The 26,678-nt window shown below is 54.6% G+C and overlaps 1 protein-coding gene across 1 annotated transcript; it reads left to right on the top strand.

The window, feature by feature from the left end:
* Window positions 1-389: 389 nt before the first annotated feature.
* On the top strand, window positions 390-26,678 carry LOC144487142 (splicing factor 1-like). Its single transcript, XM_078205202.1, is given in 14 exon segments — window positions 390-656; window positions 2,165-2,296; window positions 6,636-6,711; window positions 13,499-13,651; window positions 15,536-15,625; window positions 16,398-16,581; window positions 17,759-17,874; window positions 20,335-20,442; window positions 20,719-20,767; window positions 20,769-20,897; window positions 22,024-22,243; window positions 23,120-23,299; window positions 24,464-24,520; window positions 24,523-26,678. Coding segments are annotated over 14 exon segments (1,869 nt in total). The 5' UTR covers window positions 390-574; the 3' UTR covers window positions 24,816-26,678.

Genomic DNA, 26,678 nt, shown 5'->3' on the forward strand with positions numbered 1-26,678 from the left:
GGGCCGTTTCATGTGATTGACAGCGGTTCACCCAATCGGTGCGGAGGGGGCGTCGCATGACGGGCTGGGCGGACGTCCCGCCTTCCGCTCCGGCTCGTCACAATTGAAGGGCGGTGGGACCTCCACGCCGGCCAATGGGAGACGGCGGCGCCCTTGTGATGGACGGCCGGCTGAGCCAATGGGCTGGTCGCAATGGCTGGTTCGGCCTCCCGACATGATTGACAGCAGGCGGCGGCCAATCGGCGCGGCGTAATGTGAATGAATGGCAGCCGCCTCAGCTAATGCCAGTTTTGATGGATGGGGCCGCCGGCCAATGGGGATGCCGGGGGCGGGCTGGGAAGGAGGCCCCGCCCCTTTCCCGCCAACGGCTCTCTCTCTGTCTCCCCGCGGCCGCCATGTTGTGGCGGCGATGCCGAGCAGATTGGGAGGCGCTTCCCGGCGCCGGGCGGACTCAGGGCGGCTAACCAGCGGCACTTTACCTCAGCTTTTAACACCCCGCATCGGTTGGGGGCGGTTAAATCAGATTCGGCGGGGGTGAAAAAATATACCCCCGGGGGGGGGGGTGAGGGGGCAAATGGCCAACCTCATCCCCATGGGCAGCAAGATGCTGCCGGGCCTGGGCATCAACTATGAGCTGGAGAGTCAGGCTGCTGATGGTGAGTGGCTGGGGGAAGGGGGAGCTGGTGACCCCCTAATAAATCATTAAAGTTTCTTATTCAGGCTATAATAATCAGCAGGATGTGTATATCTCCCTCCCCAGGTGGTATAATTCCTATTGCTTTTCTCCCATACTGACGGCAGGTTCTCCAATCTCCTGGGTTGTTGTAAAATTTCAGTCTCCAAACTCCGCGCGTGGGGTGGGGGGGGATTCGCCGTGTGAAATTGTCACGGCGCAGTCAGTCCCTGCCTCCCACCACCAGGGAGCGCACTTTCCCCTCCTGGAGTCGCCGTTGCCCCAATGTAAACATGTCATGGCGCAGTCAGTCCCGGCCTCCCACCACCAGGGAGCGCACTTTCCCCTCCTGGAGTCGCCGTTGCCCCTAATGTAAACATGTCACGGTGCAGTCCCGGCCTCCCACCACCAGGGAGCGCACCTTCCCCTCCTGGAGTCGCTGTTCCCTTAATGTAAATATTTCACAGCGCAGTCCCAGCCTCCCGCCACCAGGGAGCGCACTTTCCCCTCCCAGAGTCGCTCTTTCCCACAATGTAAACGCGTCCCGGCCTCCCGCCACTATGGTGGCGTACTTTCCCCTCCTGGAGTCGCCATTACCCCAGTGTAAACACGTCACGGCGCAGTCCCGGCCTCTCGCCACAAGGGTGATGCACTTTCCCCATCAGAGTTGGGGGTCCCCTCTGTAAATGCGTCATTTTTCTCTCTTCCCCCCCCCCCACTCTTTCCCCCTACTTTATCCCCCCTTCCCTTACCCTTTCTCCCCCTTTGCTTCCCCCTTTTTCTCAATTTTACCCCTCTCCCCCCACATCTCCATCTGTCACAGCTCACCCTCTGATTTCTGCCGTTTGGCCCTTCACACTCTTTATTCTCTCTGTGGGCTGCCATTAGCCGCCTTTTCCCCTGGTTTCTGTGGCTATCTTTCATTCCCTCCCCGTGCAGTATAAATATCTCCCACTTTCTATGCCTTTGACAAAGGGTCATCTGGACTGGAAACGTCAGCTCTTTTCTCTCTCAGATGCTGCCCAGACCCGCTGAGATTTTCCAGCATTTTGGTTTCAGATTCCAGCAGCCGCGGTCCTTTGCTTTCACTCATGCCCCGTACTCTCCCCTGTAAAGAAATCCAGAATACGCTCCCTTCCTGCCGCGTGTTGGAACAATTATTGCGTCGCAGCGCCTTGGGTTGCTTCCGCTGACGGGGTTTGAGGAAGGGCCTTTATCCTGGGTGTCTACGTCGCTCTTCCAGTCGAGCAACACATCTACCCAACTTGCCCGAAGCGGCTAAATGATTGAAATTGTGATCGGAAATTAGTATCTTATGATTTTCGAATCCAGTTTAACATCCTTGGCGGTCGGTTCACTGCGTGCCGGCTGGAGCGAAGGCCTTGCTGTGTGTGTTGCCCCCATGTCCGCCATGTTCTGACGCTTCTCTTCCCCCCACAACCCCATTTTGTTCCCCCCCCCCCCCCCCCCCCCCCCCCGTCTTTTCGATAGATGACTTCGGGCAGAAGAGGAGAAAGAGAAGCCGCTGGAGCAACGAGACTTCGGATCAAAAGACGGTGATCCCGGGGATGCCGACTGTGATTCCGCCGGGATTGACGCGGGACCAGGAGCGAGCTTATATCGGTAAGGATCGGGAGAGGTTCCGCTGCCTGTCTGCCACCTCTCGTAGATATAATCCACGTGTTTAGCAAAATGATCATGTTAAAGAGAGGCACGTGCCACAAATGTTCACGTCTGAAAGATGTTAGAAGTTGCGGTGTGTAATATTTTGCTGTAATCTTGTATAAGTTATTGTATATATTCGGGGTGCCACAATAACTAGTTGCTGCGATTCCTTCCATTGCCGCCTCTCTTTTTTTAATGCTCGTAGCTACTGCTTTTACAGATGTTTACAGGGTGTTTTTAATCTTAACTTTGCAAAACAAATCTAAATCCCCGTGCAGCCGTGCTGTTTGGTTCGACTGAGGGTGTTGCCGTTAGGGGTTCTCAGTTCTGTGCAGCCGGGCTGTTTGGTTCGCCTGAGGGTTTTGTCACTAGCGGGCGATTCGAGCTGCTCGCTTATCTGACCAGACTGCGGCAAGCCGGAGCAATTTAAATTTTTTAAAAATCAAATTACTCAAAAGTGCAGCTCTAGATTTGTCCCCAGTTTTTTTTAAAGAGAGGGTAGCCTCGAACTCTCAGGATGCAGTGATGGTGCGTATCTCTCTCACTGACGGGACAGGGACAAGTGCCGGTTTTAAACCAAAGGGCGTTTTGCTGGCACCAGTTGTCCCTTGGTCCGCTGCGGGAGGAGTGAGCCGAGTGACAAACGCGAGAGCAGAGTTTGCCTTCCTGAGGTCGAGTGGCGGCTGGCGACCTCGAGGTGACGTCGGCGTTGAAATGGCGAGCGGGTCGGTCCTTCAGCGACCCTTTGGCCATGCCCCCCTCCTTCTCTCCAGCCTGGATGTTGCGGCAGTTGGCGAGATCGGACCCCAGGCGCGGAAACCGTGTGGCTGCGGGGGCCGTGCAAACCCAGGGCCTTCGAGCTCCAATGCCAAGTTGCAGTTTCCAACCAGTTCCCCTCCCCTCGTTTCACAACACCAGTGTTAAAGTCCAACAGCGTTCCATTTGGAGTCACGAGCTTTCGGAGCGCTGCTCCTTCATCAGGTGAGTGGAGAGGTAGATTCACAAACACGGCATATATAGACAGAGACACAATTACAAGATAATGGTTGGAATGTGAGTCTTTACAGATACCTGTACCTGTAAAGATTTGATTACCTGTAAAGACTCGCATTCCAACCATTACCTCGCAATTGTGCCTCTGTCTATATCTGCCGTGTTTGTGAAACCTACCTCTCCACTCACCTGATGAAGGAGCGGCGCTCCGAAAGCTCGTGATTCCAAATAAACCTGTTGGACTTTAACCTGGTGTGGTGAGACTTCTTACTGTGCCCCACCCCAGTCCAACGCTGGCGTCTCCGCACCATGGCCCTCATTTCACGTCAGCGTTCTTTGCGATATGGGAATTTTTCTCGCTAACCCCTCCCTTCCCCCCCATTCCGTTCCTGGAACTCTAATTAGAGAGACATTGGGGCTGGATCGGCCTTGCGTCCGTTTAGTGTCCCGGGCGGGACTTGTGTCCGCTTCTGGGTGGATCCACGATGTGGGACTGGTGGGGGGGGGGGGGGGTTGATACTTCCAACAGGTGTTAGCCGGAATATGAAGCTGTTTGTGAATGTGTGGGGGGTGGAGGGGGTGTTCTCGGGTCTTGGAGAGATTTATACAATAACCTCTGTCTTGCGGTGCATTCTGCTGCAGTAACTGTGTCGACCTGATTCCGTTTCGTTTCTTGGTGTGCTCTTGTCCAACGATTCCTAATTGCTTCAATCACGTCCGTCCCTTACTGTGTCCAAAGATCTAAGAGTTCTGACTCGTGGCTTCTAATGAATCCTCCTCCTCCTCTCTCTCTCTCTCCCCCCCCACCCCACACACCCACACACCACCCCCTCCCCCCCTCTTCCCCAGTCAGCCATTTTGCAATGTGAACATTTAACCCGGATGGAAAATGAGTCCAGATCCAGCTGTTTGTGGGTGGCCCTTTGCCCCGGCAGCCCTTGCACAAGTGGCTAAGCATGCAATCGTGGAAAGTTGTGCAGAGAATCCTTAACCTAAATCAGCTAGTGAACAGAAATGGCTGCTTTAGCTGGACTGGCTGCTGCTCCTTGCTTCGTCTGCAGCTCCTGTTTTTTTTTTGAGACAAACTGGTCCTGTCGAGAGAAGCATGTGGAAAATAAGATGTCTAGTCGACCCGGCTACCTGATCCTGAAATCTAAATGGGGTGCTTATCGCTTCTGGCCGCTTTTGGGATGCCCCGGCTGATGCACTGTTTGTTTCTTTTTCTCATTCCCGTTGTCCAATCGCTATTGCCCGAGTAGTGAGAATTAATACCCTGCGTTTTTGGCCGCTCCTTGACAGCTGGTAAGAGTGAGAAGCATCGAGGGGAGAGTGGCCTCCCTGTCCGGTGTGGGTGACCGGTGAGGAGGTATCAGAGAACAAAAACCCAAGCGTGCGTTACGCACAGTCCAGACCCAAACGGTGACGTGCCGGCGGAAATAGTCCACCCAGCACTAACGATTGGTGTTATTCGTCCCCTAGGCGTGATTACATCACGCTTGCAAACTCTCGCAGGTAGCCCAGTTCCTTTGTGTGTGGTGTGCGACACAGCGGGGGATTTCCCTGTCTCCGTCCCCGATTAGTGCGTTCTGGAGCCTTGCTCTGCATGTGGACACGGTGACTGACGAGACAGCTCGGATGTGGGGGGGGGTCCTGTCTTGTGCAGCCATTGTGTACACCGCCCAGGCACGGTTGTGATGGATTGGTGGATTTATATGAAGTTAACTTGACGCAGATGAATAATTGATGTTTGTTCTCTGACCCTGGATTCTGAGATCTGAAACTGCGAGTAACCCTTGTTTTTAAAATAAAAACCGCAACGGCTGCGTTTCTTGAATGTCTGAAGAGGTTGAATTGACTGATATTGGGTTTCCTTTCCCTGCCGGGGAGAAGCACCTCTCTATTCGTCCAGTAGTCTTTCTAAGGTTTGTCTGTCTCGTCACCGTGCATGACTGCCAGCTTTCAATATCTGGAGCGTTCAGTTAGAATTGGCAGCTTGCGCCTGCAGCAAAGCATTCAAACTGGAATCTGAGACCTTCCAAAAGGGTTTGAATGCGCAGGTGTGGTTGGCCAGCAGGGCTGGAAGTGTCACGTAGCAACCTAACAAATCCTGACCCGGTGGGCCCACAATTCATTCGCTTTGCCCCGTTGCCACCTCCACCGGGTGCATTGAGTTCGAATCGGGATTAAAAGTGCCGCGTTGTCGAGATTGCTGTCTCCCCGGTAAGGGGAGCTCTCTCCGGCTGAGGTGTTGGGGGAGGTACCTACTGCTGAGCCCTTTGAGGGTGGAAACTAGATTGGTCTTTAAGCGAAGGGCCTTCGTTTTGCTTTCTTTAACCCTGGCGGAAAGTTCGGAGTGCCAAATTTAGCCGGTCCCTTCCCGGAGGGGCCAAAAGTAGCCGGTCCCTTCTTGGAGGGGCCAGATTTAGCCGGTCCCTTCTTGGAGGGGCCAGATTTAGCCGGTCCCTTCTTGGGGGGGCCAGATTTAGCCGGTCCCTTCTTGGGGGGGCCAGATTTAGCCGGTCCCTTCTTGGGGGGGCCAGATTTAGCCGGTCCCTTCTTGGAGGGGCCAGATTTAGCCGGTCCCTTCTTGGAGGGGCCAGATTTAGCCGGTCCCTTCTTGGGGGGGCCAGATTTAGCCGGTCCCTTCTTGGAGGGGCCAGATTTAGCCGGTCCCTTCTTGGAGGGGCCAGATTTAGCCGGTCCCTTCTTGGAGGGGCCAGATTTAGCCGGTCCCTTCTTGGGGGGGCCAGATTTAGCCGGTCCCTTCTTGGAGGGGCCAGATTTAGCCGGTCCCTTCTTGGAGGGGCCAGATTTAGCCGGTCCCTTCTTGGAGGGGCCAGATTTAGCCGGTCCCTTCCCGGAGGGTCCAAATTTAACCGTTCCCTTCCCAGAGGGTCCAAATTTAACCAGACGAAAGACGGTTCTTCCAGCCCTGAAGCTGCAGCAAGCTGATGATGAAGAGTCACGTTTATACTTTCTAACAACACTGTATTGATATTGTGGCAGCCCTAATATGAACGTTTCCTAGCTGTAAGGCCTGTTTTGTTATTTTTGACACCTCAGCACAGCACGTGTTTTTAAAAACCGTTACCCTGCGTTAGGATTGTGTTGAAGCTTGGTCTCTTAGTTTCGTTGCTGATATCCTGTTGTTTTGTGTTTATTTTTTGATGCGGTTTTTAATTAGTGTGTTGAAGCGTTGAATGCACTGTGCCTCCAAAGCTCCGTGCTGTATTCTGATAACGATTTGAGAATTTATGTAACTTTTCTTTTCCGTCCTTTTTTTTCCTAACCTGGTTTCTTCCAGTGCAACTCCAGATTGAAGACCTGACCCGCAAACTGCGTACTGGAGACCTTGGTATCCCCCCAAACCCTGAGGACAGGTTGGGAAAGTTTTAAAGCAGCTGACAGTAACAATTTTCCTTTTCAATACTTGGTGTCATCGCATAAGCAATGTGTGATGTGGTTTATTTTAATCGGAGTTGGTTAATCTCATCATTGTGGTATCCTTCTACCTTAATGCAACTTTCAGTACAGGAATGGAAGTGGTCACCATTTTACATTTATTTTATTCTCTTTGAGCTTAAAAGGTTTTAATGATTTGATTTTTAAAGTTTTTAAAAAGATACATGAAGCGTGGGGGTGGGTTACGGGACAGCTGTGGTCTCAGTTCGTAGCCTTTTTTTTTTCCTTTCGAGAAGCAGGCTAGCTCAGGCAGTTAGTAACGGGGAGATCGCAAACCCTCCGGATGTCACTCCGTCCCCCCTCCCGGCATGTCAGCGGGAGTCCCGCCGCTTTGCGGTGATGACGGGCGCCAAGTGCTTTTACATTGGGGGCCCGGTGTTCTTGCTTTGTCCCCTGCGTCCGCTTGGCAGGCCCGGGCTTTTAGCGCGGCCGGCGAGGGTCCCTATCTCTCACTCGCTCACTCCACCTCTGTTCTCTGCTCACTGCAGTCTCTCCCTGTCTGAGCCTCTCTTAGTCCCGATTTCAACTTCCCCGGGTTCTCCCGAGACCTGTTTTCCTTTTTCAGACCCTCCCTCCCCGTTGGGTAATTGTCATGCGCGCACACACACATGCATGCACACACGCACACATACACTCGCACGCGCACACACACATGCATGCACATGCTCTCGCGCGCGCGCACACATGCATGCACACACGCGCGCACACACACTCACACACACATGCATGCACATACACACTCTCTCACATATGCATGCACACGCACACATACACTCTCGCACGCACACACACGCATGCACACACGCACACATACACACTCTCACACACACGCATGCATGCACACACGCACACATACACACTCTCACGCACACACATGCATGCACACATACACACTCTCACACACGCACACATACACACGCTCTCGCGCACGCACACATACACACTCTCATGCATGCACACGCGCGCACACACTCACGAGTGCGCACACCCACATGGTTGCCGGTGTGACATTGCCTCAAAATGGCTGCTTACACCGGAGGGGGGGGGGGGCGGAGAGATCAAACCTGTGTTTTCCCTTGGGGTGGCTGAGTGTGCAGTCTTCGGGAATTCGGGCCCATTCTGTCACTGATTCATCTCGGTCTGTTTAAAAGTCGCCCTGATAGGGCAGCCTGTCCTGCCTCCCTCCCTCCCCTTTCCCATTGCAAGCGCCTGCTGACTGGGACACAGCAATAGGGTGCCCCCGCTCACTCGCTCGAGAATTGGCCCGCTCGACGCACCGTTGCCTCTATCCCTCTGAACGTGACTGATCCCGTGCTTCCTCCCTCTCTCGCGCAACGCTGCTCGTTTTAACTGGGGGTGCCCTGTGTGTTTCCTAAAGCCCGTATTCTACATCGCTGCATTGGTGGCTGGTGATTTTCTTTGGAACCTTTCTGAAGCAGTCGATGTAATAACGTTTATTTTGTGCTCCCATTTGCTGCTTTTAACTGTTTTTATTTGCCATTAAACGGAGGCGTCAGTCCCGTTTGTAGTTTGGACAATTTCCGCTGCTGGTTTGGGGGTCATCGAAAGTTTATTCCCCCCCCCCCTCGCCCTCCCTTTTAATTTGCTTTCCCCCTTTTTTCCCCCCAGTAATAGGAGGTGACCACAGCTGTCCTTGGGCAGTGGTTAAACTGTTAAATAAGTTTTTAATGAGTAACAAGAGGTTTTAATTTGTTTGTGTTAACAAGAGAAAAAAAAAACCAAAGCTTGTTTTCTTGTTCTGACGTCCCTTTCTTGCATGCCGACAGTCAGTCAATAATGCTGCAACTGTTCGCCACATCCACTGGTCCTGTCAGCCCACCTGTTTTAGTCGGTAAAATGGGAATGGAGAGAGCCAAGCTTAAGATCAGATTGTTACACCGAGTGTGTGTGTGTGTCCCAGTCAATAAAACACTGGGCTAGGGGCAGATTCCTGTGGGGTTTCTTCCCCAACCTCACAGGTAGAGTTTCTGGATCGCTGAGCGCTTTGCCTGCCGTAGGATGGCCCGGGAAGTCTCCTCGGCCTTTACTTCCTTTGGACGGAGATTAGTGTCACGGGTAGGCTTGCATTAACACCGCAATGAAGTTACTGTGAGAATCCCACAGTCCGGCGCCTGTTCGGGTTACACTGAGGGAGAATTTAGCACGGACAATACACCCTAACCAGCACGGTCTTTCGGACTGTGGGAGGAAACCGGAGCACCCGGAGGAAACCCACACAGACACGGGGGGAGAACGTGCAGACTCCGCACAGACAGTGACCCAAGCCGGGAATTGAACCCGGGCCCCTGGCGCTGTGAGGCATGAAGGGGAAGCTTCCTACCCCTGTGAGCGTGGGGAGAGGACAGAAGCCGCTGTGGCAGAAAGTCCAGCGTCTTAGACACACGGCTGGTCAAAACTTGCCCCGCCACGGCCTCTCTCGGGCCAGTTCTTCTGCCTCGAGCTTGCTTTTCTAAGCCAAACGCCATTTTCGAATTTCAGTAAAATAAGGGGCATTCAGTGAGGATTTGCTCTCGGCCAGTGGCTGATCTGTAGGATCACCCGCTCTCTGGGGCGCATCGATCCCTCTGTCGTGCTGTTCAGTCTTGTGTGGCGTATCAGCGCAGGCTGCCCCCTTCCCAAGCGAACCATTGAGGCCTTCTAAAGGATTAACTCAGCCCCGTGCTGTAACACACATTGCAAGTGTCAACAGCAGCTTCCTCGCGGACATGCCCGGATCTCACTCCCTACTCCCGGGCAAACACGGCTGGTGTCCAACCAGGTGCCCACCCACCCTTGGGGGGGGGGGGGGGGGGGGGGGGCAGGCAGGCAATCATCCTGATTGTGGGTGGAGAGAGAGAAGTGGTGTCCTTTGAAAACCTCCTGTCAGTTGCACAGCCGTTTGGGTGAGGTGGGGGTGGGACATCTAGCACCTGTAGAACTGTTTCCCCCTCCCCCCGGGAGAGTGGGCACCTTCTGTAGCAGGGGGAGGAGATTTAGTCTCTGTTTGCAAGATCAGCGAATCCCCTCGAGGCAGGTTAGACACTTCACGGTCAATCCACCCCCTCCCAGTAACATCACCTTAGATAACACTCTTTGTTTGTTTGAGGGTTGCTATTTGAATGTAGCTGCCTGCAGCGGGAACAGGGCGGCGAACTCTGCGGGTAGATCCGAACTTTTCCAACACGTCCGGGGAGCTTTGTGGGGATTGAAGGTCGGGGGGAGGTGGGGATTGAAGGTGGGTCTGAATTGGCTGACTGCAGGACCAGTTGTTTTCTGTTAGCTGTTCCCAGCACAGGGCAGACTTGATAACAATTTTACCCGTGACCATTTAGTTCTTTTGGCAGCCTCTTAATATATATATATATATTTTTTTATATATAAAGACAAACTTGGATTCCGTTGGCTGAAGCTGTACAAGTTTGGCTTGAGATGGCACCTTGTCCAGAGCTTCAGCCTACGGCGCTCGGCTTGTTTAACTAGTAAGCGACCGAGAGAGGTGCCTCGGGTTCTTGGGGTTGCAACGATGTCGCCCACAACCAGTTAGGTTTTCTTCCAGTCCGATTGGATTCCACTCGACAACTGGAACATCTTTTAGGGTAACTCGGAGTAAAATCGATTGGAAGGAAGTCTCGGAGCAAATTAACCAGTTACCGCAGTGTGTCAAGTTTCGGTCGCACCACGGCGACCACTTGTTGCAACCCTAGAAACGCCGAGACCTGTGTTTGAGATTAAAATGTTTTAACGGTACATTTATTGACCTATAAATCAACCCACCCCCCCCTTACACCCTTTTTAATGAAAATTCCCCTTTGTTCACTCCTTTACAAATTTATATTCAGCGTAAACTAATAGCAGAGTTTACAGGTGCGGCGTCTGGGATCCAAGCCTTGTAATGCATGGTTTGGAAAGAAGCTATGCTTATCCTGACCACACTTTTTTTTTCATTTACTCGTGTGTACAGAGGGCAAAAGGGACAGGGAAAGTGAAGCAGTCTGGGACTGCTTAGCAAGGCTTAACATGTCTCTCTAGCACAGAAACCGCCTTTTGAGAAGTAGCAAAACTAGTTGAGTAAGTCCAGGAAGAACAGGTTGCCTCCCTTCAGTCGGTGCCTGGAGAAGCGGGAAAAGGCCATTCAGTGTCTTTGAATAACCCCTTTTTAACCTCAGTGTGAAGTGTGTACCAGTCAGCAGAAATCTTTTTTTTTTCCTTCTGTTCTAGTATATTATTTATAATGAGTTCTGTGCAGGTCTAACGTTACTGCTGGTAGAATTCTAAGCTGCTAGCGAGAGGTGAAATCGATGCATCTAACCATTTGTCTTGCCTCCTGACGAGGTTGCCACAGAAAAGAAACAGCACTCGCCCCTTATTGCCGAATTGTCGAACAGATTCTTAAAATCCCAATTCCCTCTGGGGGTGGGGAGGGAAAAACACTTGTGTACACACTCTCACACACACGCTCTCACATTCACACTCATGCTCACACTCACTCACTCCCGCCCCCTCTCTCTCTTACACACTCACTCTCTCTCACACAGACTCTCACTCTCTCTCACACACACACACACTCACTCTCTCTCACACACACACTCTCTCTCTCACGACACACTCTCTCACACAGACTCTCACTCTCTCCCACATTCACACATGCTCACACTCACTCCCGCCCCCTCTCTCTCACACACACACTCACTCTCTCATGACACACAGACTCTCACTCTCTCTCACATTCACACTCACTCAATCCCGCCCCCTCTCTCTCTCTCACACACTCTCACACAGACTCTCACTCTCTCCCACATTCACACTCATGCTCACACTTACTCGCCCCCTCGCTCTCACACACTCTCTCACGACACACACTCACACACAGACTCTCACTCTCTCCCACATTCACACTCATGCTCACACTCACTCCCACCCCCTCTCACACTCACCCTCTCTCTCTCCCTCACACTCTCTCTCACACTGTCTCTGTCTGTCTCACTTTCACTCTCCCATGCTCTCTCACACGCACACACACTCACTCTCACTTTCTGTCTCTCTCACACACACTCACACTGCCTCTTGTTGACTGGGTCTGTGTTGAAAGATCAAAAACCACTCTGGAGGGGGATGGAGGAGCCTGGGGGGGGGCGGGGGGGAGGGTGCTTTGCTGCTGGGACTGCATCAGCAGCTGCCCCACATGCTGTTCAAACCTCACTAGGTCAATCCCACACCGTCCGGGACACCCCCCTCCTGGCTGCATGGAGAATTAGTGTGGCTACTGGGGCTTCCGTCAGAGGCGTTGTGCCTGGGGTTTGCTTTTCCCATCTGTGAAAGAGTCTTCCTGGACCCTGAACCATCCAGCCACGTTCCCGACAGAATAAACCTTGCCAGCACTGAGCCTCCTGAGCCATGTGACTGCTGCGGGGGGGGGGCGGGGGTAGTTAGTGCCTCCGAGCGATGACTGCTCGCGGTTGTGGGCCGTTGATGCGACAGACCAACATCAGGTATTCGCCAGGGTGCTGCTTCAGTGGAGTTGAGATTGTTTGCTCTGCTCCCAGGGGGGTGGGGAGGTTATTTTCCATTCCTTAAAACCATCGAGAATGATGAGCCTTGAATCCCTGGGGCCCTCCTGGGAGGCTGGAGCGCGGGGAATACACGGCCTGCAGCGGGAGGCTGTATCTGGGCTGTTTAGGTGCACACTGCAAAGCCTTGGGAGTCACGCATGACGGTTCGGTTTGTGCTCTGTTAGCCTGTATATATCTGGGGTTATTTTTATTAACGGGTTCAATCAGGCCACGATGCAACCTCCAGACCCTGAAAGGTTAACCCTGGACAATGCAGCATCTAAATGTATACCTCGTCGATGGGCTGTGAGCTTCTTCAGATAGGGGGGGGGTGGGGGAGAGTGGTGAAAAGCCTGTGCTCCTAAAATGCAGAACCCGAAACAATCTCACTAGAAGAATGACCACAGAAGCAGAGGGGGGGGGGGTTGTTGCTGTTAGCACAAGATTATCAGACTTTGCGCTCCTCATTCCAAGCTCTCTCTCTAACAAAAGGCAGCAATGCTCCACCGTTAGATCTGTTTGATATATTCATCGTCGCACAGCTGGGCACATGTGGCTGTCACAGCTGTGTACGCAGTGCCTGTGAACTCGAGTGAGCGAGCCTTGGCTCTCTCGCACATCTCTGCGCGGGTTTGAACGATTGGGAGAGAGTGTCCGTTGGGGTTTTTGAGATGGTCCCAGTCAACAAGAGGGGGCGTCCCAGTCTGTTGAGCTGACCGCCAAGTTGGGTATTGATAAATGTAAAGTGTTACCTGATTGAGATCTGTCTCCCTGTTCACACCCTTGGCGCAATTCTAAATCTGCTTCATGTAGTTTACTACCTCTCCAGGCGGACAATGTGGATCTGGGTGTGAGCACTGAGTGTTAATTGTTATCTACAGCCTGTGGTGTTAACCAGATCAACTTGTCTAGAAACACAGCTTTCAGCTCAGGCTAACAGCTGCCTCATCTCGGTGTCTTGTAGTCAGTGCCACTTTAAGGTGCCCCATCTTGAGGGGGGGGGTGAGTAGAGAATTAGGAAAGCGTAGGGGAGAGTTGCCTTTTTTGTATTCTAATGGGGGAGAAAAAAAATATTGTTGTAATAGAGAGAGAGAGACTAGAGACGCGTGTGGGGTCACGAGTGAGATGGCGCTGACGCCCTGTGATTCCTGCACAGGTCTCCCTCCCCCGAGCCAATCTACAACAGCGAGGGCAAGAGGCTGAACACGCGCGAGTTCAGAACTCGGAAGAAGCTGGAAGAGGAGAGACACAATCTCATTCAGGAGATGATTGCCCTCAACCCCGACTTCAAGCCGCCGGCAGATTACAAGTAAGTTTCTCCTCTTCCTCCTCCTTTCCCTCTTCCCCCCCCCCCCCCCCCCCCCCCCTCACTCTCTTTTAGGGAAGGAAGTGGGGCTTGGGGAAAGTCAGGAAGTTGACAGCAGGCTAGAGTTTGAAAGGGTTGTTGGAGGCATTTGTGGGGGGGGGGGGTGGAGAGAGCCCCACAGTTACAGGGTGAAACGGTGCTGCTGCTTGATCGAACCGTGCCGCTCAGGAGCGGAGTGTAAGAGGGTCATTAATCAGAATGGGTTACTAACAAAAAGCTCTGTGACACAACTTGTCGGGATAAGAGCTGGGGGAGCTCCCAGGGTGCAGAGAAAGCCTGCAGTTCAGAAGGAGGCTATTCGACCCATCAAGCCTGCATCAACAATCCCACCTAGGCCCTCTTCCCCCATAATGCCATGTATTTACCCTAGATAGTCCCCCTGACACTAAGGGGCAATTTAGCACGGCCAATCCACCCTAACCTGCACATCTTTCAGACTGGGAGGAAACCGGAGCACCCGGAGGAAACCCATGCAGACACGGGGAGGGGGAAGTGCAGACTCCACACAGACAGTGACCCAAGGCGGAAATCGAACCCGGGACCCTGGCGCTGTGAGGCAGCAGTGCTAACCACTCTGCCACCCCGCATGATTTATAGTTTCGCGTTGAGGCTAGGGGTTGGGGTGAGTGGAGTCCTCCACCTCGGATAGAGTCAACAACATTATTTGAAAACACTTCTTTAAAAAAAAATCTTACTTGAAAGTGGAGTCACAGGTGGACAGAATGGTGAAGAAGGCATTCGGCATGCTTGGTTTCATTGGTCAGAACATTGAATACAGGAGTTGGGACGTCTTGTTGAAGTTGTACAAGACATTGGTAAGGACACACTTGGAATACTGTGTACAGTTCTGGTCACCCGATTATAGAAAGGATATTATTAAACTAGAAAGAGTGCAGAAAAGATTTACTAGGATGCTACCGGGGCTTGATGGTTTGAGTTATAAGGAGAGGCTGAATAGACTGGGACTCTTTTCCCTGGAGCGTAGGAGGCTGAGGGGTGATCTTATAGAGGTCTATAAAATAATGAGGGGCACAGATCACCTAGATAGTCAATATCTTTTCCCAAAGGTAGGGGAGTCTAAAACTAGAGGGCATAGGTTTAAGGTGAGAGGGGAGAGATACAAAAGGGTCCAGAGGGGCAATTTTTTCACACAGAGGGTGGTGAGTGTCTGGAACGAGCTGCCAGAGGTAGTAGTAGAGGCGGGTACAATTTTGTCTTTTAAAAAGCATTTAGACAGTTACATGGGTACGATGGGTATAGAGGGATATGGGCCAAACACAGGCAATTGGGACTAGCTTAGGGGTTTAAAACAAAGAGCGGCATGGACAAGCTTCCATGCTGTAAACCTCTATGGCTCAGTGTAATAACAGCAGGAGGCTCAGCGGTGAAGAAGTGAAGATCTCAGTTGCCTCTGTACGGAGCTGAGCACAAAGCTGCACGGGGCAGTGACGATGAGTCCACGATTGGAATAACAGGGTATATTCCCAGGGAGAAGTGTGAAATTGTTCCGATTGCAATGGCCGCTTGCTTTGTGTCAACGATTTTTCTTGTGTCAGGGGAGAGCAGGACTGGTGCATCCAGCTCGCTGCTTTTTAAAACAAGCGCCAAGTTTGGCCGTGTAATGAAGTGTTGGGGACCCTGGTTAACCCTGAGCCGGGAGACCGTGGCGCGGGAACCGCGGCGCAGTTTCTGGCTCCGTTGTGACGTGCTGCTGCTGATCCTTGGCTTTGTGCGCCACACCGGGTTGTGGCTTACGGAGGCGCTGTCATTAACTCTTCCTCGCTGCTCTGACAGACAGGCTGTTAATCTCCCATCCCTTCCCCACAGGCCACCGGCTACACGTGTGAGTGACAAAGTGATGATCCCGCAGGATGAATACCCAGAGATAAACTTTGTTGGGCTCCTGATCGGACCCAGGTAAAAGAGGCAGGCTCCGGTCTGTGTGGGTGGGTGGGTCGGTCTGTGGGTGGGTGGGTCGGTCGGTCGGTCTGTCTGTCTGTGTGGGTCGGTCTGTGGGTCTGTCTGTGTGTGTGGGTGGGTGGGTCTGTGTGTGTGGGTGGGTGGGTCTGTGTGTGTGGGTGGGTGGGTCTGTGTGTGTGGGTGGGTGGGTCTGTGTGTGTGGGTGGGTCTGTGTGTGTGGGTGGGTCTGTGTGTGTGGGTGGGCGGGTCTGTGTGTGTGGGTGGGCGGGTCTGTGTGTGTGGGTGGGTGGGTCTGTGTGTGGGTGGGTGGGTCTGTGTGTGGGTGGGTGGGTCTGTGTGTGGGTGGGTGGGTCTGTGTGTGGGTGGGTCTGTGTGTGTGGGTGGGTGGGTCTGTCTGTGTGGGTGGGTGGGTCGGTCTGTGTGTGTGGGTAGGTGGGTCTGTGGGTGGGTCTGTGTGTGTGGGTGGGTCGGTCTGTGTGTACATGCAGTTTGGTAAACGTGGTCGCTGACGCACAGACGAGTGTGGTGAGGTGAGGGTGCTGGGGGATGGTACGGGGAGAGAATAGGATGAGCCTCGTGTCTGGAAAGTTGCAAAGTGTTTCACAACAATGGACCAGAGTCTCTTGTCCTGAATCTTTCTCTACACTGGTTTCTCTGTGAGAACGTTCTCCAGGCGGAAGTGAGGGCGTTAAATTGGGATGCAAACTGTCCTTTTGCTCTCATGTCCTCTCTCACTCCCACTCTCTGTGTCTCTCTCTCTCTCTCTCAGAGGCAACACACTGAAGAACATCGAGAAAGAATGCAATGCCAAAATCATGATCCGTGGCAAAGGCTCAGTGAAGGAGGGGAAGGTGGGCCGTAAGGATGGCCAGATGCTTCCAGGGGAAGATGAGCCACTACACGCACTGGTCACGGCAAACACCATGGAGAATGTGAAGAAGGCAGTGGAACAGGTAGTTCACCTCTGCTGAAATAGGTGTGTGTGTGCGTGCGTACACAGGCCGTGTCTCAACAGGAGCTTGTTCGCTCTCCCGCATGAGTCACTGGATAATAATCAGTCCCTCCCCCAGCTCATCTTGCCGGGCCTGTGGTCAACTCCCAGCCTGTTCGCCCCTGTTTTAAATAACAGAAAGGTGAACAGGAGAAGGTATTTCAGCCCTTTGAGCCCTCTCCGACATCATAAGATGATGACTGATCTTCTGTCCCAGCACCATTTCCCTGCACTGTCCCCGTGTCCCTTAATGTTTTTAATACGTAGAACTCTTACCGATTTCAATACTCGATGACTAAGCCGTCCCACCCTCTGGGGTGGAGAATTCCAAGATTCACTACCCTCTGAGTGAAGAAATTCCTTGTCAGTTCAGTTCTACCGACCAATCCCTTATTCCGAGACTCTGTCCCTGCTTCTAGACGGTCTTATTTGATCTCCGCTCTGGCCCGTGTGTGAAGTGTACTGAGGAATGAGTCCTAAACCTTTACCTGGCGTACACACTTTTATCAGATTGAAAGGAATGTTAAGGGCTCCAGTTCACTGCAGCAATGACTGACTGGGTGGCTCCGTTTCAAGCAGGAGATGGAATTCAGAGGCACCCATAAGCCAGGTGGCTGGAGGAGCCTCGCCGAGCGGCATGGTGGCACAGTGGGTTAGCACTGCTGCCTCGCAGCGCCAGGGACCCGGGTTCGATTCCCAGATTGGGTCACTCTCTGTGCGGAGTCTGAAGGTTCTCCTCGTGTCTGTGTGGGTTTCCTCCGGGGGCTCCGTTTCCTCACACAGTCTGAAAGATGTGCGGGTTAGGTGGATTGGCCGTGCTAAATTGTCCCTTAGTGTCCAAAGATGTGCAGGTTAGGGTGGATTGGCCATGCTAAATTGTCCCTACTGTCAGGGAGATTATCAGGGTAAATACGTGGGGTTATAGGGATAGGGTGAGATTGTTGTCGGTGCAGGCTCGATGGGCCGAATGTCCTCCTGCACTGCAGGGATTCTCTGAGAATGTTCCTGCTATCCTGGTTCTGTCCTGCTGGGGTTAATGCGGCCTTTTCACGATTGGTAATGTGCGGTGGCTGAGAACCGGAGAGGAGACAGTGCTGGTCGGACTAGAGCGGTTGGTTGTTTTTTTCCCTCTCCCGCAGATCCGCGGAATCCTCAAGCAGGGCATTGAAACTCCCGAGGATCAGAACGACCTACGGAAGATGCAGCTGAGGGAACTGGCTCGCCTCAACGGCACTCTGCGAGAGGATGACAACAGGTAAGCTCTCGCAGTGTGCCCGGTATCCAGGAACCTATTGGCTGGTGTCTCCCCTCCCGTACGGCCCACCTCCCCCTGGAGGATCCTCCCCTGGGTGACCGTCCCACACCGCAGCCTCACTAGGACTGGAGACATTTTTTGACGAGCGGTACATAACCAGTGCCAAGGAGATGGGATAATTCCCCGATTCAACCACTTGGTGTGGGGAGCGAGCTACTCCAGCGACAGGACCACAGCTGCCTGCACCTCCCAGCGCACTTACAGACAGCGAAACACACTCTGGAAACATAGAATACAGCGACCAGGCTGCACACAGCAAACTCCCACAGATATCTGCTCACTTCCCGCGTCCCCTGGTCAGTTCAGGTGATTGCCAATCGGGGATGTTAGAGTGCTTTGTGTTTGCTTTCAACAAGAGTTACAACTGTCCCAGGCTCCGTTCAGAGTGAGTTAGCTGCGCAGTGCCACTGGTGGAAAGATGTTGCCATAAGACAGTGGTCCCCAAACTTTTTTCACTGGGCCGCACTTTCGGAATAAAATTCTGCTCGCGCCACACCAAATTTTTTATTGATAAGAAATGCATTCAAAAACAAAAAAACCCAACTCCGAGCAGTGCTTAATTCATAACATAGAACACAACTACTTTATAATATGATCATGGGACATCCAGAAAGTATAAAACAATGCTTGTTTAAGCCATGTTTAAATGTTTCTTTGATTGTCCTTGAATCTTCCCGCCACACTTGCCATCCCCTCTCGCCGCACCAGTGTGGCGCGCCGCACCCTTTGGGAACCAGGCGGCACGGTAGCACAGTGGGTTAGCACTGCTGCTTCACAGCTCCAGGGTCCCGGGTTCGATTCCCGGCTCGGGTCACTGTCTGTGTGGAGTTTGCACATTCTCCTCGTGTCTGCGTGGGTTTCCTCCGGGAGGTGCTCCGGTTTCCTCCCACAGTCCGAAAGATGTGCGGGTTAGGTTGATTGGCCAGGTTTAAAAAATTGCCCCTTAGAGTCCTGGGATGTGTAGGTTAGAGGGATTAGCGGGTAAAATATGTGGGGGTGGGGCCTGGGTGGGATTGTGGTCGGTGCAGACTCGATGGGCCGAATGGCCTCCTTCTGCACTGTAGGGTTTCTATGATTCTATGAACCACTGCCATAAGAGATAGGAGCAGAATGAGGCCACTCGGCCCATCGAGTCTGTTCCGCCATTCAATCATGGCTGATATTTTTCTCATCCCCATTCTCCTGCCTTATCCCCATAACCCCTGATCCCCTCATTAATCAAGAACCTATCTATCTCTGTCTTAAAGACACTCAATGACCCGGCCTCCACAGCCTTCTGCGGCAAAGAGTTCCACAGATTCACCACTCTCTGGCTGAAGAAATTCCTCCTCATCTCTGTTTTAAAGGATCGTCCCTTCAGCCTGAGGTTGTGCCCTCTGGTTCTAGTTTTTCCCACTCGTGGAAACATCCTCTCCACGTCCACTCTATCCAGGCCTCGCAGTATCCTGTAAGTTTCAATAAGATCCCACCTCATCCTTCTAAACTCCAACGAGTACAGACCCAGAGTCCTCATCCGTTCCTCATACGACAAGCTCTTCATTCCAGGGATCATTCTTGTGAACCTCCTCTGGACCCTTTCCAAGGCCCAGCACATCCTTCCTTAGATACGGGGCCCAAAACTGCTCAGAATACTCCAAATGGGGTCTGACCAGAGCCTTATACAGCCTCAGAAGTCCATCCCTGCTCTTGTATTCTAGCCCTCTCGACATGAATGCTAACATTGCATTTGCCTTCCTAACTGCCGACTGAACCTGCACGTTAACCTGAAGAGAATCTTGAACAATGACTCCCAAGTCCCTTTGTGTTTCTGGTTTCCTAAGCATTTCCCCATTTAGAAAATAGTCTGTGCCTCCATTCCTCCTTCCAAAGTGCAGAACCTCACACTTTTCCACATTGTGTTCCATCTGCCACTTCTTTGCCCACTCTCCGAACCTGTCCAAGTCCTTCTGCAGCCCCCCTGCTTCCTCAATACTACCTGTCCCTCTTTGTATCATCTGCAAACTTAGCAACAGTGCCTTCAGTTCTAGACCCAGAGGGCACAACCTCAGGCTGAAGGGACGCTCCTTTAAAACAGAGATGAGGAGGAATTTCTCCAGCCAGAGAGTGGTGAATCTGTGGAACTCTTTGCCGCAGAAGGCTGTGGAGGCCGGGTCATTGAGTGTCTTTAAGACAGAGATAGATCGGTTCTTGATTAATAAGGGGATCAGGGGTTATGGGGAAAAGGCAGGAGAATGAGGATGAGAAAAATATCAGCCATGATTGAATGGCGGAGCAGACTCGATGGGCTGAGTGGCCTCATTCTCCTCTTCCCCCTGCCACCCACCCCCAAAAATCCCCGGCTTGCTTGAAGCTTCCGGAAAGGTGAAATGTTCTGACGACGATTTGTCTTTTGGCACGCAGGATACTGAGACCCTGGCAGAGCACGGAGCCACGGAGCATCACCAACACGACGCTGTGTACCAAGTGTGGAGGGGCTGGGCACATCGCATCCGACTGCAAATTCGCCAGGTCAGTGACTTAATGCTTTGAACCCGTGCCCGCTGGGCGTTAGCCGCGGTGGCAAATCGAAGCCGGAATAGCTGCGGGGTTGTCGGTCGCACCGTCACTGGGAGTTGTGTGTCACTGATGGGTGGGTAGATTTGTGTGTGAGGGGCCTGCCGTGGGTATTGAGCTTTCCTGAGCGGAAGGTGCCCGAGAATCGGAACGAGCTGTGATTGCCGGTCACTTATCCTCCTCTCTCCCTGCTGCATGGCTCACCCCTTGCAGTGGGGCCTCGTTCAACAGGCCGGGAGACCCGCAGTCGGCTCAGGACAAGGCGCGGATGGACAAGGAGGTACCTGTCGCTGATGGCCGAGCTGGGGGAGGCCCCGGTGCCCGCATCGTCGTCCTCGGGCCATCCAAGCTCCACGCAGCAGTCCATGCCGCGGACCACTGGACCCGCCAGCGGCCAGCAACAGCTCCCGGTGAGTGAGGGGGTCGGCACGTAGCGTGTCCCCATTTCTGTCTCTTTGTGATCGTGTGTGTGAGGGTGACCGCTGACTGGAGGGGTGGGGAGGGGGGGGGGGGGGTGGAGTGAGAGACCTCTGACTGTGGGGAGACGGTGGGGGGGGGTGGGGTGGGGAGGAGTAGGTGAGAGACCTCTGACTGTGGGGAGGGGGGGTGAGAGTAAGAGACCTGTGGTTGGGGGGGGGTTGAGAGACCTCTGACTGTGGGAGGAGGGGGGGTGGAGTGAGGGACCTCTGACTGTGGGGAGGGGGGGGGGGTGGAGTGAGAGACCTCTGACTGTGGGGAGGGGGGGGTGGAGTGAGAGACCTCTGACTGTGGGGAGGGGGGGGGGTGGAATGAGAGACCTCTGACTGTGGGGAGGGGGGTGGTGGAGTGAGAGACCTCTGACTGTGGGGAGGGGGGGGGGGTGGAATGAGAGACCTCTGACTGTGGGGAGGGGGGTGGTGGAGTGAGAGACCTCTGACTGTGGGGAGGGGGGGTGAGAGTAAGAGACCTGTGGTTGGGGGGGTTGAGAGACCTCTGACTGTGGGAGGAGGGGGATGGAGGGGGAGAGAGACCTCTGACTGTGGGGAGGGGGGGGGGGTGGAGTGAGAGACCTCTGACTGTGGGGAGGGGGGGGGGTGGAGTGAGAGACCTCTGACTGTGGGGAGGGGGGGGGTGGAGTGAGAGACCTCTGACTGTGGGGAGGGGGGGGTGGAGTGAGAGACCTCTGACTGTGGGGAGGGGGGTGGTGGAGTGAGAGACCTCTGACTGTGGGGAGGGGGGTGGTGGAGTGAGAGACCTCTGACTGTGGGGAGGGGGGTGGTGGAGTGAGAGACCTCTGACTGTGGGGAGGGGGGGTGAGAGTAAGAGACCTGTGGTTGGGGGGGGTTGAGAGACCTCTGACTGTGGGAGGAGGGGGAGAGAGACCTCTGACTGTGGGGAGGGGGGGGTGGAGTGAGAGACCTCTGACTGTGGGGAGGGGGGTGGTGGGCAGCGTGGGAGATTATGCCACGTGGGCAGTGTCGCTCTGGCCATGGGCAAGGGGCAACGCTCCCCCTCCGTCACGTTGCGAACTTCAACTCCTCTTCTTTCTCCCCACAGAACCGGCCCCCGTGGATGAGCTCCGGGCCCTCGGATAACAACCGGCCGTACCACGGGATGCACGGCGGTCCGGGTGGGCCGCACCCAGGCTTCCCCCCGCCCATGGCCAACATGAGTGGGCACCCCATCCCGCCCAATCCTAACGGGCCGCCCCCACCTTGGATGCAGCCACCGCCACCCCCGATGAACCAGGGTCACCCGCCCGTGCACCCGCCTATGAGTAAGTGAGGGGCTGCGTTTGGAAGGTGCGGGGGGGGAATGGGGCTGGGGTACCATACAGGAGGCGCACGCAGGACAGGCTTTGCTGTCCACCCTCTTCCTCTTGCATCTGGAGCTTCGATTAGGCGAGGTGTGGTCGTAACTGCCTTCCATTTACCAGTGTTTCGCAGCAAACCCAGGCAACTGCTATTTCTCTATCTCCCTGTGATAGGTGGCCTTTCGGTTAAGAGTGTGAACCCGGGGCAGAGTGCAGTAGAGAACAACAGTGGAAAAACGCCAGCTTGGGAGAGCGCAAAGCAGAGATTTCAATGTTGGGAGGGCAGTGTCGAAGGGGGTTTGGATAGGGTCGATGGAGAGAAGATGATTCCACTTGTGTGGGGCAGAGACCAGAACGAGGGGGCCGTCAATACAAGATAGAGACAGATAGATCCAATCGGGAACTCAGGAGCAACATCTTTACCCAGAGAGCGGGGAGAATGTGGGACTGGCTCCCATGGGGAGAGGGGGGGGGGGGGGGGGGGGGATGTGGGACTCGCTCCCACGGGAGAGTTGGGGAGAATGTGGGCCTCACTCCCACGGGGAGTGGGGAGAATGTGGGACTCCGCGGGGGGAGTGGGGAGAATGTGGGACTCGCTCCCGCGGGGGGGAGTGGGGGAGAATGTGGGACTTGCTCAGTGGGGGAGAATGTGGGACTCACTCCCACGGGGGGAGTGCTCGAGGTGAGTACCGGGGAGGGAGCGTGAGGTTGTCCGGTTTGTGCGGTTTAATTCTGATTCTCAGTACTGACTGCACCGAGGGCCGGCCGCGGGCTCCGGGTTTGTGTGTGCGGGCGATTCCTGCGGTGAAGCTGACCCAATGCCTTGTGTTTATGTGACAGACATGATGCCCCACCCGATGGGTATGATGCCTCCTCCACCCCCACCTCCAGCCAGCCAGCCTCCTCCCCCACCCACTGGCCCCATTCCACCCTGGCAACAGCAACAAGCCCAGCAACAAGCACCACCTCCACCTCCCAGCAGCAGCATGGCCTCCAGTGCACCCTTACCCTGGCAACAGAGTGAGTAAGGATGCATTTCTCAACTTTGTTTGTTGTTTTTTGGAAAGCTTTCAGTAAATGCTGGTTAACGGGCAGTGACCCGTCTTCAAAAATATATTATTGGTGCTTTTCAATCTCAAGTCTTTCCTTTCTCTCTCTCTCTCTCTCTCTGCCTCCCTCCACCGTGCTGTCCCCTTCCCGTGTGCCATCTATCTCTCTCTCACACATTACCCCTCAATCTCCCGCCCCCTCTCTCTCGCACTCTCCCCTCCCTCTGGGCCTCTCTGCCCTCCCTCTCTCTCATGTCCTCTTTCGGCCTCCCGCCCCCTCCCCCTCTCTCGCATCCTTTCTCTGCCTCCTTCCCACGTGCCATCTCTCTCACATTACCCCTCAATCTCGTGCCCCCCTCTGGGCCCCTCCGCCCTCTCTCTCTCGGCCTCCCTCCCCCTCTCTCGCATCCTTTCTCTGCCTCCTTCCCACGTGCCATCTCTCTCTCTCATTACCCCTCAATCTCGTGCCACCCTCCCCCTCTCTCACGTCCTCTCTCTGCCTCCCTCCACCGTGCTGTTCCCTTCCCGTGTGCCATCTCTCTCATTATCCCTCAATCTCACGCCTCGCGCACCTCCCCCCCCCGGCCTCCTGCCCTTGCGCGCCCCCCCACCCCCTTGGGCCTCCCGCTCTCGCCTTCCCTTGCGACCCGACCCCCCCCCCCCCCGGGCCTCCTGCCCCCTCCCTCGTGCTGCCCGCCAGGCCGCCCGCCCCTCTGGGTCTCCTGCCCCCCCCCTCCCTCCCTCGTGCTCCCGCCCGTCCCTCTGGGCCTCCTGCCCCCCCCCCCGGTCCTCCCACCCTTTCCCTTGCCCCCCTCCCCCCACCCGGGCCTCTTGCCCGCCCTCCCTCACCCCCTTGCCCCCCCCCCCCCCTCGCTTGCGCTCATTTTGATGGATCTTGAACACTGACTTGTGGTTGATTAGTCACCTTCCCAATTTGAAGTGCCTGGATTCCGCACTGTGCCGCCACGGGGAGGCGGGGCAGCCTCGCTGCGGTGGACACTGGCTCCGTCAGCGGGTCTGACTTGCCCCGAGTAAACCGGCCCTGGCCTGGAGCTGAGTTCCCAGTTTGTGCTTTGCGCTCACTTTCCAAGTGACTGCCTCTGTGCCTCTCTCTCTCGTTTTTTTGCTCTTTCAGATACCAGCAGCACCACGACGACTTCTACAGTGAGCGTTCCTCCATGGCAGCAGCAGCAGCAGCAGCAGCAGCCCCAGGTGCAGCCACGCCCGTCTCCAGCGCGGCCCCTCCCCCGCCAATGCCTGCCGCCCCTTCTATGGTTCCCCCTCCCCCTGGGGTCCAGCCTCCCCTCCCCCCCGGGGCGCCGCCCCCGCCGCCCCCTCCCCCTCCCGGCACGGCAGGCATAATGTACGCCCCGCCTCCTCCGCCCCCCATGGACCCGTCCAACTTTGTAATGATGGGGATGGGCGTGCCCGGGATGCCGCCCTTTGCAATGCCCCCGGCCCCTCCCCCTCCACCCCCCCAGACCTAAAGGACCCCTACCTGAGTTACCCGTACCCTCGGACCATGTTCAGATAAGAGAAAGGAGTTCACTCCGGAGGGAGCCAGGGTCACGGGGTGGTTGGGGGAGGCGACGACTGCCCCACCCTCCCCGAGCTCGCCAGGGCGCACTTTTAAATAAAAAAAAGATTTTTTTTTTTTTAGAAACACGAGACGTATAAAATAAATGCTAGTGTGAGCAGCCTTCGCACCTCGTTGAGATAGAAGCCACTGCCGCTTGTCGATTGAAGGCAGTGGTTGTAGAGGAGTTTGGGCCTGGAAAAGCAGTATTAAAGCCATGCGCCTTCTCTCTCCCTCTCTTTTGTAAATGTACCCTTCTCTCTGCATCTGAATGAAGCTTCAATCTGCTCTTGGGGGGGGGGGTTTTGGTTGATATTATTAGCGGAAACAATAAACAGTAGCAAGTCGGATTTTTCTGTTTAATTTGAGCCACGGCTGGTTTGACACCTGTTCCTTTGCGATGGTGTGGGGGGAGGGTGCTTTGGGTCAAATGGTCGTCTCCAAATCACACTTAACACCCACCCTCTTTCCCTCCCCGCCCCCCCTCCACCCCTCCCCAATACACTCGCCCGTCTCCGCAAGATTTACACGAACCTTTCTGTAGCTGGACTGTGCTGGCCAACCCCTCTTCCCCCCCCACCATGCGCGAGGTGATGTCCCCCTGCCTTTGGACGCACGCCAGCGAGGATTCTGAATTGGCGTCGCCTGTGCGAAGCTGGACTGGGCGCCCCCTCTCTCCCCACCGCCCCGTTTCCTGGGTGGAGGTGACGTGGGTCGGCATCGTAAGAGAGAAAGAGAGAGAGATGGACAAGGGATCAGATGTTGCTGAAGAGGCGGCGGCGGCGGTGACTTGTGATCCCACAATCACTTTGGAAATGTTTCCGCAAGGACTTGCCCGGTCTCTTGTCAGATGGTTATCTCTGTGTCTGTCAGTAACTCATTGTGGTCAGCACTCTTGTCTCATCCGGTGACTCGTTTTCTCAGCAATGTGTTAACTTTTTTTTTTGTTTCTGCCGTGAAATGTCGTGAACCCTTTTTTCGTTTTGTTTCTGCCCGTCGCGGTGAGGGTTACGCAGCAATGGCGTTTTGTTGCGTCGCTCTCGCCTTTCTCCCACCTCAACTTGCTTCGCCGCCGTCCCCTCGGGTGGAGCACAGTGCTGCGGAGGAATAAAGAAGGGGGGGTGGTCTTGTGTCTACGCCCCCCCCCCCCCGCACCTCGAATCGTAGGCCTTGTGAACACACCGTTGTTTTTTGCAGAAGATGGACAGTAAAGGGGGCTATTGATCACTGCCAGATGGTGGGCTGCTAGTGCAGCGGTTATTCCCCCGCCCCTCCGAGCTGCTCCGCACTTCGCTATACGCCGCTGATCTCCTGCGCACGCCAGGTTACTGACCCGTTGGACCGACATCGGCGGGGGCCGAGTAGGATGTCACTCCTGCGTATAACATCCCATTCGTGTAGCAGCCATACATCGATACATTGCCTTTTAATTTAGAGCTTGCTCGGAAGCCCTGGGGCAGTTCCACAGTTTGTTTCCTCGTGCTCTCTCTCGATGTGAAATGTTTAAAGGGTTGGGGAGGGCTGTGTGTGGGGAGGGCAAGATTCACAAAATAAACTCCTACATTTTCTTAACCGACTTGTCACGTGTCTCCTTCCTGCGACCTGCTTGTATCCGCGCACAACTCACCGGAGGTGGTGATGGGGCAGGTCGAGGCACAGTATCCTCGGCCTGGGCCACCGCGTATGTGAGCCAGGAGGTTACGTCAAACCACCCCCCCCCCCCCCCCCCCAAACTGGAGTACCGCGTCCTGTTCCTGGCACCAAGCTGCAGGAA

The sequence above is a fragment of the Mustelus asterias genome, unplaced genomic scaffold (assembly GCF_964213995.1).
Source record: "Mustelus asterias unplaced genomic scaffold, sMusAst1.hap1.1 HAP1_SCAFFOLD_618, whole genome shotgun sequence".
NCBI lineage: Eukaryota > Metazoa > Chordata > Chondrichthyes > Carcharhiniformes > Triakidae > Mustelus > Mustelus asterias.